Genomic DNA, 14,650 nt, shown 5'->3' on the forward strand with positions numbered 1-14,650 from the left:
TACTTTAAAACTGAGGAGCCTGGGGAAATCGTCATTTCAGATACTAGAGGTGAATGAACTTTCGCGGTTCAAGAACTACGTAAACATGAGATGTGCAATAATTTCAGAGGGAAATGTAAAATACAATGATCGTTTGACAATTCTTCCGTTCATATATTTGGGTAGTCCTAGACATCATATCAAACGTAAAAGGATGTTCATCAAATTTATTTTTAACGAAGAACATAATCTATTACAAAAATTTCGATGCATTCTAAAATAATCTTCGAAGTGGTAAACAAGTGGATTGCATAATATAAATGCGAAGTTCTACGTCGAAAATATGTGGTCGTGTCCTAGATACAACCCCTTACAATTTTTCAAGACCACAATTTCCCGTTACTCTGAGATATCAACATCGAAGCCTTCATTACTGAAAATATTCCCCGTTCCTGTCAAAAGGTCAGAGCCACCAGATGGAGTGGTTAGATACTGAATATCGGTTTCTATATGGTGACTCAGCCTTTTGCTCAAGTGTCATCTAGGAATAAAAATAAAATCCGACCGCACTACTCTGACATTTCCTATGCTCGCGAGTTAAGTTTCGCGAGCAAATTTACGTTCTACTGCTAAATTTACTCATGAATCATGTTATCCGAACAACCTCGCATTTGCGTGAGCCACGATGAACTAGATTTTGAGTTCATTTTTGTACCCGAACTATCGACATCAACACTTGAAGAAGTCAACACAGTTCGGTAGCAGAAAATCTGTATCAACCATGCATCAATTACCAATTACTAGACTCCGGTGTAACACTTCTTTTTGTGCATAAAGAACTCAGTAATTTCAATTATCTAAATTAAAACATGCGAAAGGAAGCTCAAGAATTTACTGGCGGTTCATTTTTTTATGTATCTTAACCACTTTTCGGAAACACCAAACAAACCTTTTAATAACAATCAATAGTGGTGCTATATTTTAAGGAATGTTACAATGAAGGCTCATTCACAAATAAACAATGTATATGGAATTCTAGTAGAAAGACAGTTAGTTATTTAACATCACTGGAGTATATGTGTTTCAACAATTTCAAAATTGTTAAAAGAAGTTCCAATCACCGACTTCAAGGATTGAGATCACCCTATATAATATTCACTTTCTATTTCGCATCAAAATGGTATCCAGTAAACATAGTAACCATTCATGATCCTAGCACTGATTTGACTGACTTTCATGAGCACGCCATCAAATTGCTTAAATAGTTGATGAAGATAAAAGTCTAAAGCAAATAATGTTATATCCAGCTGAGAGAGTAGGTTTTGCCTTCAATAAACTCAAACTATTTTGTTTTCATCATCGCGCCGCATTCTCAGCTCTGCTCCGACCGGCGCGCAAATATGCCGCCCATTGCAAACTGGTCATTTTTCTCGTGCCATGTCTTGTCACCATTCCGAGCCTTGCATCATAAATCATGACCACAAACCGGCCGTCTTCACTCGGTGGGTGGCGCTGACCGGCCTACGTTTGGTGTGGTCATTGCTTAAAATATTCACACCAACCAGCATTAGCACCAAAGCAACAACTATCTACTTTGTTAATGTCGGCTTTCGATGGCTCGCTCCGACTGTAATTATCCAAACACATCGAATGTAGTCCACCAACAGGTGAGACTCTGGGCGGAGAGTTGGTCATTTGAAGGGGGTGGCAAAAAAATTTTCAAGTGTCTCCTGCGGAGTTTGTTCAAGTAGTCAAAACATTAATTAGAATGTTTGTCATTCTTTCGAGGCAGTTATAATTGCTGGGGGGTAGTGATTTAATCTTATTGATTAGGTGTAATGTGGCTATTCAGCGGAGCTGGAGGTGTGACTCCTAACTAGATGTAGACATATGCGTCCATATCGATAATATCAGTTGTCCAGTATAATACTTAATTCTATCATATGACTTGCTCCTAAATAATGCATAACCGAAGCAACATTTATCAACAGTAGTTTCAGAGCAAATCAGACTTCTGATAAAAGCTAAGGTAATTGTATTCAGTATATCACTATAATTCCCAACGCACATTAAATTCACATTCTCCAGCATTTCGCCTTAAAGTGTTCAATTTTCAGTATTGCTGTGGCTCGCTGAATGGTGCTCTAAGCATGTTTATTAATTTGCATAATAATGTATAATTTCGAAGAACTTGTACAGCCAAAAGGCATCCAGTGCACTCCTTTCACTTATCAGTTATAATAACATAGCCAACGGCTTGCCAGTTCGAACCAGACTAGGATAGCACCTTCACCGTATCTTTGCACTGCATCGGTCGCGACTGATATAGTAATTAGATGATTCGCACGCGTATGAAGTCGATGCAACTAATCTTGATTTCCCCAGGGGATCACTTCAGTAGATTGCTGGAAGGATAGACAACATTTAAAGTGTTGCTTCAGAACGGCAGATTCAAGTCCAAACCTAAATAGCTTAAATGCATTACGTTAGTGCTAAAGTACTGGACTGGCTCTGATGCTCATTAGGTGCTATGTCGCATCGTTCCTTTCCTTCCACGTTGGTGCTAGTATCTTCAGCTTTGAATCCTTTTTTATCATCTGCATCATCGTTTCGATTCACGATTAATTTCACCCGAAAATTATATCTATCTCGTGAACGAATATATAACCTTTACACAGTTTTTTGACGTAGGACAGCGTCTTTCATTTCTATACTGGGGTGTAAGTTCAAAGTTTCGAAAACGAAAGCGTTACGCCGGAGAACGAGATTTTGAGCGATAATAGCTCCAAAACAACTGAACGAAATGGTATGATATACACTTCATTCGAAAGATAAAATGTCTACGCGTTCTATGCTTGTTACTTTTTGATCCAAAAACTTGTTTCAATAGCCTTAAAATTGCTTTCAAAACAGGCTATTGAAATCACACCAATCGGTGTAAAGCGAGCGTCGCTCGGAAATCCACTCAGTTATGATTGCGCAACGATTGAGGTACCATTGCTGGAATGGATGGATTCAAAGACCATTAAACCTGGGGAAACTGGTCTTGCAAAACATATGCAAGTTGTGGGTACTTTTTATTCGTTTGCGTTTCAGAATATATCCCTAACACGGATTTCAAAACCGTGGAAAATCGGCATTCAAATGAGAAGCAAGCTGCGAGTACTTTTATACTCGCTTGCATTTTTTCAAATCGGAATGTGTTTTCCCACAACGAATTCCGAAACCAATGAGTTGGGAAAATCGGCATTGCAGATCTTGGCAATACTTTTATACTCCCATGCATTTTTACACTCCGGAATTCATTTGCTAACACGATCTTCAAAAGCGGGTACAACTTCTACGCATACCTTTGATGATTAGGCAAAATGTTGATAACTATTTGCTGTGATAACCACTACCATAATGCATGAATTGACCTAAATTCAGATTTGTTTGCAATTCAATTCGTAAATTGTTTCATTCATTCACTAGTTTAACCAATAATTTGATCAAAACATAGCTGAGGTACATTCGAGGTGCGATTATTGCTAAAACACAAATTATTACTAAGCCAACGGCAGTCCTACGTCAACCTTTCGGTTATATCATAAGTATAACCCATCCATAGTTTTTATTCTGAAAATAATATAGATGAAAACATGACAGTTCCGGGTAATTTCTGCGTTTGCGACGATTTCTCGAATGAAAAGTTGAGCGGAACAAGTAAGAGTTGTAGTAGTTTAGTAGTGGTGTAGAGTTGATACAATGAGAATGAAACAAATATTATAAACGAATTCTTGCTAAATATGGACTTATTGTGGTTGTTACAATATTTAATTTATATAATGAAACGGTTTATTTCTATTTTGTTATTATCATTCAATTATTTAATCAACTCAGTATCTTTCCCGGGAATTGTAGCTCTCATGGTTGTGGTTGGTGGTCTCAGTGTTAAATATACGGCTGTGGATTTTAAGGAAGTTTTCTTTCAATTTGCAACCGTACATGCACATCTTTGAGCTAGCCTTTATAAAATAAAGTCAAAGTGGTTTATTTTGAAACGAAATTTTAATAAAAATATTCACCATATTCAAAACGCGAAGTTTTTCTTCAACTGAAGAAACTTATTACTTCTAACAATTTCTTTTGGACATAGAAAGCATTGTTTCTTTTTAGAATAGCAAGAATTGACTGAGGTTGAATTCTCTCCATATAAAATGTCGGAATAAGGAATTGAAGTAGTGGAAAGAAACAATTTGTCAAAAAGAAAGTTAGAAATTCAGTTATAGATCCATACATATAACCCCAACACCAAAAAAAAAGCTTAAAAAACTGACTTCCATCGGAAATTTTTTATAGAACCTTTATAACGAGGTGTGGGTTAGTGTAACATCCCAATTTGCTGGAAAGAATATTTTACTGTTTCAAGCCAAACCAAAACAAAACAAGGACTGTCTGTCTGTCTGTCTGCTTCTTATGAACTCGGAAACTACTGAACCGATCAACATGAAAATTGGTATGTAAGGATTTTTGGAGCCGGGGAAGGTTTTCGTGATAGTTTGGGCCCCTCCCCCCTCTCTAAGGTGGGGCTGCCATACAAATGAAACACAAATTTCTGCATTTCTCGAGAACAAATCAAACTAATGAAACCAAATTTGGCATGTGAAGATTTTAGGGTGCAATAAATGTTTTTACGGTGGTTAAACACTCCACCCCCCTCTCTAAGGGGGAGCTGCCATACAAATGAAAGACAAATTTCTGCATAATTCGAGAACTAATCAAGCAAATGGAGCCAAATTTATCATGCGAATGTTTTAGGGAACACGAAACGTTTCCATGGTGTATAGACACTACTCCCCTCTCTCTGAGGGGGGGCTGCCAAACAAATGAAACTCAAATTTCTGCATTACTCGAAAATCAATCAATGGAACCAAATTTTGAATGTGGAAGTTTCAGGGTGCAATAAATGATTCTATGGTGGTTAGACTCTCCACCCCCTCTCTAAGGGGGGGCTGCCATACAATGAAACTCAAATTTCTGGATTACTCGAGAATAATTCAAGCAAATGGAACCGAATTTTGCATGTGGAGGTTTCAGGGTGCAATAAATGTTTTTACGGTGGTTAAACACTCCACCCCCAATTTCTGCATAATTTGAAAACAAATCAAGCAAATGGAGCCAAATTTATTATGCGGATGTTTTAGGGAACACGGATCGTTTCCATGGTGAATAGACACTCCTCCCCTCTCTCTGAGGGGAAGCTGCCATATAAATGAAACACAAATTTCTGCATAATTCGAAAACTAATTAAGTAAATAGAGCCAAATTTGTTATGCGAATGTTTTAGGGAACACGAAACGTTTCCATGGTGAATGGATACTCCTCCCCTCACTCTTAGGGGGGATGCCATACAAATGAAACTCAAATTTCCGCATTACTCGAGAATTATTCCAGCAAATGGAACCGAATTTGACATGTGAAGGTTTTAGAGTGCAATAAATATTTTTACGGTGGTTAGACACTCCACCCCCGTCTTTAAGGGGGAGCTGCCATACCAATGGAAGACAAATTTCTGCATAATTTGAAAACAAATCAAGCAAATGGAGCCAAATTTATTATGCGGATGTTTTAGGGAACACGGATCGTTTCCATGGTGAATAGACACTCCTCCCCTCTCTCTGAGGGGAAGCTGCCATACAAATGAAACACAAATTTCTGCATAACTCGAGAATTGATCATGCAAATGAAACCAAATTTGGCATGTGGAGGTTTTAGGGTGCAATAAATGTTTTTACGGTGGTTAGACACTCCACCCCCTCTCTAAAGGGGACCTGCCATACAAAATTCAACGGGGTCGATTAGAAGAACAATCAATGAACAGTTCTGCGATTGGACTCATGAACTTGCTCATAGTGAGAAAACGTGAATGTTTGAAGGTATTGATAACAAAAAACAAATTTTGGGCGGGACGAAGTTTGCCGGGTCAGCTAGTAAATTATAAGTTCTGGTGATCAAAAATTCTCATGGTCAACGTCCTTCTAAATGAAGCCATTCTTGATATATTTTAATGTTTAAATTTACTGTCTTTTTACAGTAAATATCCCAGTATGTTTGTCGTGTTGCACCATCGCATCCATGAAATTTTATGAAATTGCTTATTATTTCCAACAGCTTTTTTTTTTTTTTTTTATCTTCGCTTATTTTTCGTCGGCCTATTTCCGCCACTTAAGTGCCAATCACCGACATCAGGGAGGCGACTCCACCTTGTTCCTACCTATCAGACTCAACAACTCATGAGCCGGGCCAACTTCTTTTACTTCCGCTCCGAAGGAAGACGTAACCAGAGATTTTTCGCCTCAGAAAATCCCAACGACGCCAGCTGGGATTGAACCCAGGCCGATCGGATTGTGAGGCTGTTACGCTAACCATACAACCACTGGCGCCGTCATCCAACAGCTTTTTGAAATACACCATTTTGATAAAAATATGTTTAGAAGTTAAATTGAAAACCAATTCAAGAGAGTTGATATCAATGGTAGCGAAATTAAAAGTAAATCTTACATACGACGAATTTTATACCAACTCGTCTTAGGAGTAGGCAGTACCGTTTCAAATATCAATGAAACGTTGTGGATATAAATACATTAGTCATTCTAAGCAACTATGCAATTCAAATCTTCAAAAAAAGAGTTAGACTACCTTTTGAAAGAGTCAGAGTCAAAGGATGAAATGTAGGAAATTGTTCAAATTTTAATAAAAAACGAAAAAAGTTCAAAAAAATATATTTTAAAAATTGGAATTATTTTTCTCAAAAATATGTTTTTTAAAATTTTCAAAAAACATATATATGCAGCCATTCCAACCTAAACCGATATAATGGTTCCCAGATTTTGGTGTAAAGTGGTGGTTTCGTTCCTTGTCGCAAAATATTAGACCCGTATTTGTTTATTTTTTCAATAGGGTGCCCATTTTCATTTCAGGGTGGTTTGAAATATCGACTTTTCCCACTTTTTTTTTTCAAAAATTCATAACCGTTTTGTCTTCCACTGTTATTACTGGTTTCGTTAGATGTCGTGTGTTATCCGGCATAGAAATCTCAAGTAGGTACTACTAATAAAACTGACGCAAGTAATACCCTCGTTGAGAAGGCAAAAGTTCCATTGAGAACGTTTGTACCGTCCAAGAAGATCATTTCCATTTCAGTGTGGTCCGAAAAATCAACTTTCTACCCCTTTTTTTTTTTCCAAAAACGACTGTTTTAAAAAATTCATAACCTGTGAACTACTGAACCGATTTAGATGTTCCACATATCAAATTAAAGCTAGTCTTTATTGAAAAAATGCACTTGCAAAAATTTTAGGTTTTGATTTTTTAATTATTGATTGTATTTGTTTTTTATAGTTTTCATGGTCGCTATAAATTTTTTTATATCATCATAACTCATACACGAAAGAACATACCTCTCTGAAATTCGGATATGTTATGTGAAAAAAACTCAGCTTTCAAAGAAAAATATGAAAATATACGGTGCCTTTGGTCCCGAAGTCAAGTAATCTATGAAAAACAATTACAACCAATAATTATGAAAACAAAATTCTTTTTTTTTCCAAGTGTAATATTTTTCCAAACAAGAATAGCTCGTTGGCTTTAATTTTATATGTCGATCATCTGAATCGGTTCAGTAGTTCAAAAGTTACGAATTGTTGTGGTGGGAAAAAGGGGTAAAAATTTTTTTTTTGGACCATCGGGTAATTTTGAAAAATCATTATTCAAGAACATAAAATAACGCCTCTCTGATTTTTGGATATGTTATGTAGAAAAAAAACCCTCAGCCTTTAAGAAAAAAATTTAAAAAAATACTGCGCCCTTGGTTCCGAGACCACTAAAAATATAAAAAAAACCACATACAATCAATATTGACAAAACCAATACCAAAAATGTTTGCAAGTGTAACATGTTTAAACTTTTTAATTTTTAAAGAAAGACTAGCTAATTAGCTTTAATTTTATTTGCCGACCATCTAATTCGGTTCAGTAGTTCACAGGTATGAATTTTTGAAAAAAAGTCGTTTTTGGAAAAAAAAAGGGGGTAAAAAGTTGATTGAGTTCTTGGTCGATTTGGGCAATCAATTTGTGCTCTCTCAGTTGTGATTTCGAAAATGTACAAGAAATGTAACGGCGAGCAGACAGCGAGATAGACCAAATTACCTTTCTCAAAGCTAGAGGTGAGTCAATTGATTAAGTTTAATGCCTCTATAATTCAAATTAGCATCATCATTTTCACTTAGCTTTACTCTAGACAGCGATCAGTCATCACGATATGTAAAGTTGAGAGGCAATTTGAAAATTTTCGAATTGGTTTTGCGTTGCTTTGTTTCCACTCAGTGGAAGCATTCAGTGTATTTACATTCTACAGACATTAGATTATAGGACTGTGCACACTCGTCACATTGCATCGTGAGTGCGGTATAAATTATTTTACTCTGCAATTTCTCTTTAATTTCACTCTAGATAACAAGTACAGCATACTTTGAGGTTGAGGCTTAGTATGGAAATGAGACGAGGCTTTCTATATCTTCTTTCTATATATGAAAGCCTTTCTCGCCTTTCTCAAAGCTAGAGTTAAATCAAAGCAACCACAAATCACGCATTAGGGCCACCAAAAATTTCTACTGAAGAGTTAATTTTTAAGTTTTTTCTTTTTAAGATAATGAAGTGAATGAGAGAAAAGCAGACGAATTGAATGCAATATTCGCGTAGTCTCAATTTCTGTTACGACATCTAACGAAACCAGTAATAACAGTGGTAAACAAAACGGTCCGATTATTCAAAGGCATGTCGAGCAAATTTATAACTCGGGAAGACTACTGACCAATGAATTTAACCCGATACCTGCTAAGAATTTAAACGGTAATTACCGCATTTTCGGATTTCCAAAAACGACAGGAATTTGACAGCAGAGCAAACGCAAGTCTAGCTCTAGCCAATACTTCAGGCCCATTTATTATCCCAAGGCATGTCATGAAAACTCCAATCCGCAAACAAATCTTGGACGATCCCAAGAAAATCCTGGTTGAACGCAATACCTATGTCAGTATTATTGGTGAGTTTATAAGGGACTTCTCCTTTTACTTGATGCATGATTTGCTACCTCAATTGAACATCGGCCCGAATGAACATTTACTTGAATGCATGCGACATTTACCCGAATGCAACATTTACGCGAATCTAACTAGGGTATTTTATATTTAACTCTGATAAGCTTTATTAAAATGATCACATTTGTACATTAACTGGTGTCCATAAACTGGAAAATTTCATGGCTAGAATAAAAACGAGAAAAAGCGGCGTTACCTGATCTATTTTTATATATAGTTATAAAAAAGAGTTAAAAAAAAAACTTTTTAAGTTAAACGGTTTAATGTACTAAAAGCTAGAAAATAATTAGGCAAGTAGCAGTTGGTAGTTATCACATCCCTTCCTTCATTAATCTAGGGATATTATTACACTAAAATAAAATCGAGGGGCATATGATGACACTAACTGTGGATAATGGAAATCCGACGAATAACTTTGTTCTATATAATCCGCCATTTTGGATTTGCATATTTTTTATGAATAACTGTGTTCTACTAGCCAAATCCTTTCAAGTAATACCCATATTGATTGGGTTTTGGAAAAAAAATATCGCCATTTTGTTGTGACGGCCATTTTGGATTTGCATTTCTCATGTATAACTGTGTTCTGCTAGTTGAGTGCTCGACTAATCAATCCCTTCATTTGATACCCATATTGATGGGGTTTGGGAAAAACTCATATTGAAGGGGTTTTGAGAAAATATGGTCGGTGTTAAGTCAGACCGGACCATGTGACATTTTCATGATATCGAGAAAAACGAGTTTGAAGTTTGGTGCTATAAGGGGTTTACATTGAGCGTTCAAAACAATTATATAAGTTATTCCTGCTGTACGCGTAATTTTTCAAATCTGATAGATGTAGAATGAGGCTTACAACATGTTTAACCTAATGCTATCAATAACTCGATTTTTTTTTTAAATTTTGCGACTTGGTCCGCTCTGACTTAACTCCGACCATATGTAATCCGCCATCTTGTAGCGGCCGCCATCTTGGATTTTCAAAATCAGGAAATATGCAGTTTTATAATAACTGCAGAGATAAAGGTGTATTCCAAATTTCAGATCAATTGGTCAACAGGAAGGGGTTCAAATTTCTTTTAATGTGGTAAAGCGCTACAGACAAACATGATACAAACATACACATTACAGGGCAAGCTAAATAAAACCGTTTAAAAAGTGATCTAGCTTAACTTTTATACTAATTAAATTATTAATTTTGTATAATTTATGGATATTCAAATTCGATTATAAATATTATCCAATCACCCGCCGTCGGAAGCATCTCGCAAGCTCGCATGTTCCAAACTAACTGGGCAATCGATGGAACACAGGTTTGCTTGAGAGAGGCCTTCGCTTCCGACGACGGATCGGCAGCCTAGTCCGTGATGCAATTTGATGTGGGACACTCTTTAATATGCTGGTTGTCTTTGAAATCTACAGCATACAATTCTATATTTCGAAGCCGTTGAACTCAACATCGAGTCTAACAATGAACATACTCTGGAATCTTGGATTTTCTTCCATTTTATATTTTGGTGATGTTAAGAACGATTTTATTTTCCAAAATTCAATTTATCAATATAGAAAAATCCATGGGATTTCGACATTTCTGAATTTGTCATCCCAATGATTTAACATCATTGGAAAAATCCGATTCGTAATATTATATCGACCACTAGAATTCTAATTATCCCTTAATTACCCCGACTAAGTGTGAACCTCCTCAACCACTCGCTCCTCCGTGAAGCCACCCTCGCGTGGTATTTTCACTAACTTAACCGGCGGGGAATTTACCCACTGAACTCGATTTCTTTCGTTTATTGACGGCTCAGCCGCGTTCGTTCGTTACAAATCCAATCCAGGCCGTCAAATTCGCGGTTTGTTTGCAGGTGTTCTTGTTCTCGATGTTCGCCTGTAGAAGCAGCAACAAGGAAGCAAGTCGTCTGCCGATGGTCGCTCGCTTACATTTCACGTTACATTTAATACTATAAAATGTTTGCGCAACCCTCGTTAGGGTATCAGTTAGCGATTGGTGGGCTGCGCGCGTGTGTTGTGCCTTTGCTTAAGTGTATCTCCAGCGGCTCGAGAAAGCAGGTTTCAGTGGATTTTCATACGAGACGGGGGAAATTTGACAGCAACATGTTTAAGGTGGTGTGAGAGTGTTTGGGGAATTCACGTGCGTTGACACTGATTTCTTTGTTTTGCTTTCTCTTCCCCGATAGCTCGTAATATTTGTTGGAGTGCTGCTCTTGGTGGCTTCAGTGGACGCTCAACAAAGGCAGAATGGGACCATGGAGGCTACCACAATTATAACAACTGACGGTGCATCTTCAAATGCTGGTAGTGAAAATAGTGAAGCAGCACAGCCAACCACCGAAACGAACTCTCGATTGGGGGATACCCTTCGATTGGAAATTGAACGGAGGCGTAACGAGCGCCAGCAGAGGATTGAGCAGAACAGAAACAACCTTCGGGTGGTTCTGGAGGACATGAGCGATCGTAGACGGGAGTACGAATTGCGACGCCGAGAACGCCAACGCAGCTGGGAAGAAATGCGCACCGAACGGCAGAAGGAAATGGAGGCCCGTCGCGTTGGTCGTTTGCCTGAAAGGGAGCAGTTGCGGCTAAATCGCCTGCGGCTCGAGCAAGTGACTCAAAATGATGCCGATAATGAAGTTACCGGCGGGGAAGGCGAAGTTGAAGTTATCGAGGACCCGCTTGATATGATTGACGTGTTTCGTAACATAGTGCTGATCGAGGAAGCCAGCGGAAACGTGCGGCTGGTCGATCTTGGCACTGAAGAAGGTCGTGATTTGGCATCGCGAGTGGTGGATCGTATGGAGGATGTACCTGAGACACAGCAGGTGCTGAGAAAGCTGATTTTAAAAATGGGGCAGTTGTGAAAAATATGGCGTGATATAAAGTGAATTAGTGAATTTAGTATTTATTGTTATGGACGAGTAAATGTGCTGTTGTGATGAAAATGACTACGACTCATTGTTTTTGGTGCCGGCAACTGAGATGATGATAGAGATGACCATGGAAGATTGCTCGGCTTGCGAATTTGTCAGGGTGTAAGAGATAATATTTTTCCTTCCACAATTTGGGCCGAAATGTCTATCTTAAATAAAGTTCAATTTTCTACAAAAGCAAGTTTACAAAATTAACGTTTTATAACCTTATGTTGACAAAAATTTTAACCAGGGAAACATGTTGTCGTCCATTCCTCCTTTCATTGATGAGTAGTTCCCATTAATATCCATTTGTTGGACGGTAACAGGTTTTTCATTGGTGGATTATGGTTTGGAGTGGTCGTTTAGATAATTGATACTATCATTGATGAATCATTAGAATCAACGCGAATATAGGGAAAGAAAAAAGGTCTATGATGCAAAAATGATCAGACAAGAGTTAATTCTTATACTCTAAAACTAACTAAAAAAACAATTTCTTTCTTTTCACTGCACCACTGTGCGTTTATTCACTTCTATCTTAATACTAATACTGAACTTACAATTCATTTGCCCTGATATTTATAACAGATTTTAGTAAGACGCGATATTCGTGTCTAATCCTGATCGTGGGATTGTTTATTCTTTCGCGATGACCGTGAGATTGTTTATTATTTCATACGCGATATTCGCGTCTAATCCTGATCGTGAGATTGTTTATTCTTTCGCGATGACCGTGAGATTGTTTATCATTTCACTAATTGATTCTTGGCATTATTTATCCATCGGCTAGCTAAGCGGTTTTCTGTTTATATTAAGAAATGGAGTGATGATGTTGAGTGGCTCGTTGTTTATGTTGCTGGGTTATCCTGGCTTAGATGTTGTTGTTAACTCAAGTCAATGAATGATCACATTATTGCAAGTTATTCAGGGATTCTTCTTTGATGTTTTTGACACTTTGAATAGGTGTTTCGAATTACAGTGGCTTGACGATATATCAAAAATAAATAAAGGGATTAAATATTATTCGTAGTTCACAATTCATCCAGTCATTAAGTTTAAAAGAGCAATAACATTTATATTTTCAATTGACATATTTACATCACTCAATATCTCAGTATTATACTATAAGTATGTTATTAAGCGAGAAAATTACGCTATACTAGTAATGAAAATACAGTAGAACCCCGATTATCCGCGGAATAGTCGGGCACAGTCACCGCGAATAACGAAAATCGCGGATAACACAAAAGTGAACTAAAAATGAAGAGCAAACACGAAAAAAACTATGTTTCATCAATACAGAAATCATTAAATTATCTATGTATGAGGTCGTCTGCACCAGTGGTCAGAAAATGTGAAAGCCATGATCAAAACAAAAGAGCATGATCCTACAACTCACTGGCAAATTCCAGGAAGGTTTATATATTTACTATGGAACTCGCTGTCGCGAATAATCCGCACCGCGGATCATCCGCTCGCGGATAATCGGGGTTCTACTGTAGTTCTTAACAGAGGACTGCTCGGAATATTTTAACTATCCTGGCGATTGAACTATGTATTTATTCGTAGACAAAACAGAGTAAAATAAAAGACAGCAAAAAATTCAATATTTCGAACAATGAATATAGACAGACAAATTTTTGATCAATTTTAATGTCCTCTAACAGTATCAAATATTATTCGATTTGAATTCTTTCAAAACCATTCAACTGGAAATTCAATGGTTGTATGTTGTAACACCAACCTTACTAAGGGTTTCGAAATCAGAAATCAGAAATCAGAAATCAGAAATCAGAAATCAGAAATCAGAAATCAGAAATCAGAAATCAGAAATCAGAAATCAGAAATCAGAAATCAGAAATCAGAAATCAGAAATCAGAAATCAGAAATCAGAAATCAGAAATCAGAAATCAGAAATCAGAAATCAGAAATCAGAAATCAGAAATCAGAAATCAGAAATCAGAAATCAGAAATCAGAAATCAGAAATCAGAAATCAGAAATCAGAAATCAGAAATCAGAAATCAGAAATCAGAAATCAGAAATCAGAAATCAGAAATCAGAAATCAGAAATCAGAAATCAGAAATCAGAAATCAGAAATCAGAAATCAGAAATCAGAAATCAGAAATCAGAAATCAGAAATCAGAAATCAGAAATCAGAAATCAGAAATCAGAAATCAGAAATCAGAAATCAGAAATCAGAAATCAGAAATCAGAAATCAGAAATCAGAAATCAGAAATCAGAAATCAGAAATCAGAAATCAGAAATCAGAAATCAGAAATCAGAAATCAGAAATCAGAAATCAGAAATCAGAAATCAGAAATCAGAAATCAGAAATCAGAAATCAGAAATCAGAAATCAGAAATCAGAAATCAGAAATCAGAAATCAGAAATCAGAAATCAGAAATCAGAAATCAGAAATCAGAAATCAGAAATCAGAAATCAGAAATCAGAAATCAGAAATCAGAAATCAGAAATCAGAAATCAGAAATCAGAAATCAGAAATCAGAAATCAGAAATCAGAAATCAGAAATCAGAAATCAGAAATCAGAAATCAGAAATCAGAAATCAGAAATCAGAAATCAGAAATCAGAAATCA

At 36.7% G+C, this 14,650-nt stretch overlaps 1 protein-coding gene across 1 annotated transcript; it reads left to right on the forward strand.

Moving 5' to 3' along the window:
* The first annotated feature begins 11,093 nt into the window (after positions 1 to 11,093).
* On the forward strand, positions 11,094 to 13,647 carry LOC129768206 (uncharacterized). Its single transcript, XM_055769684.1, has 2 exons — positions 11,094 to 11,245; positions 11,320 to 13,647. The coding sequence occupies exons 1-2, from the start codon at positions 11,237 to 11,239 to the stop codon at positions 11,998 to 12,000; spliced, it is 690 nt and encodes a 229-aa protein (XP_055625659.1). The 5' UTR covers positions 11,094 to 11,236; the 3' UTR covers positions 12,001 to 13,647.
* The last annotated feature ends 1,003 nt before the right edge of the window (positions 13,648 to 14,650 follow it).

This window comes from Toxorhynchites rutilus, chromosome 2 (assembly GCF_029784135.1).
Source record: "Toxorhynchites rutilus septentrionalis strain SRP chromosome 2, ASM2978413v1, whole genome shotgun sequence".
In the NCBI taxonomy this organism is placed as follows: domain Eukaryota; kingdom Metazoa; phylum Arthropoda; class Insecta; order Diptera; family Culicidae; genus Toxorhynchites; species Toxorhynchites rutilus.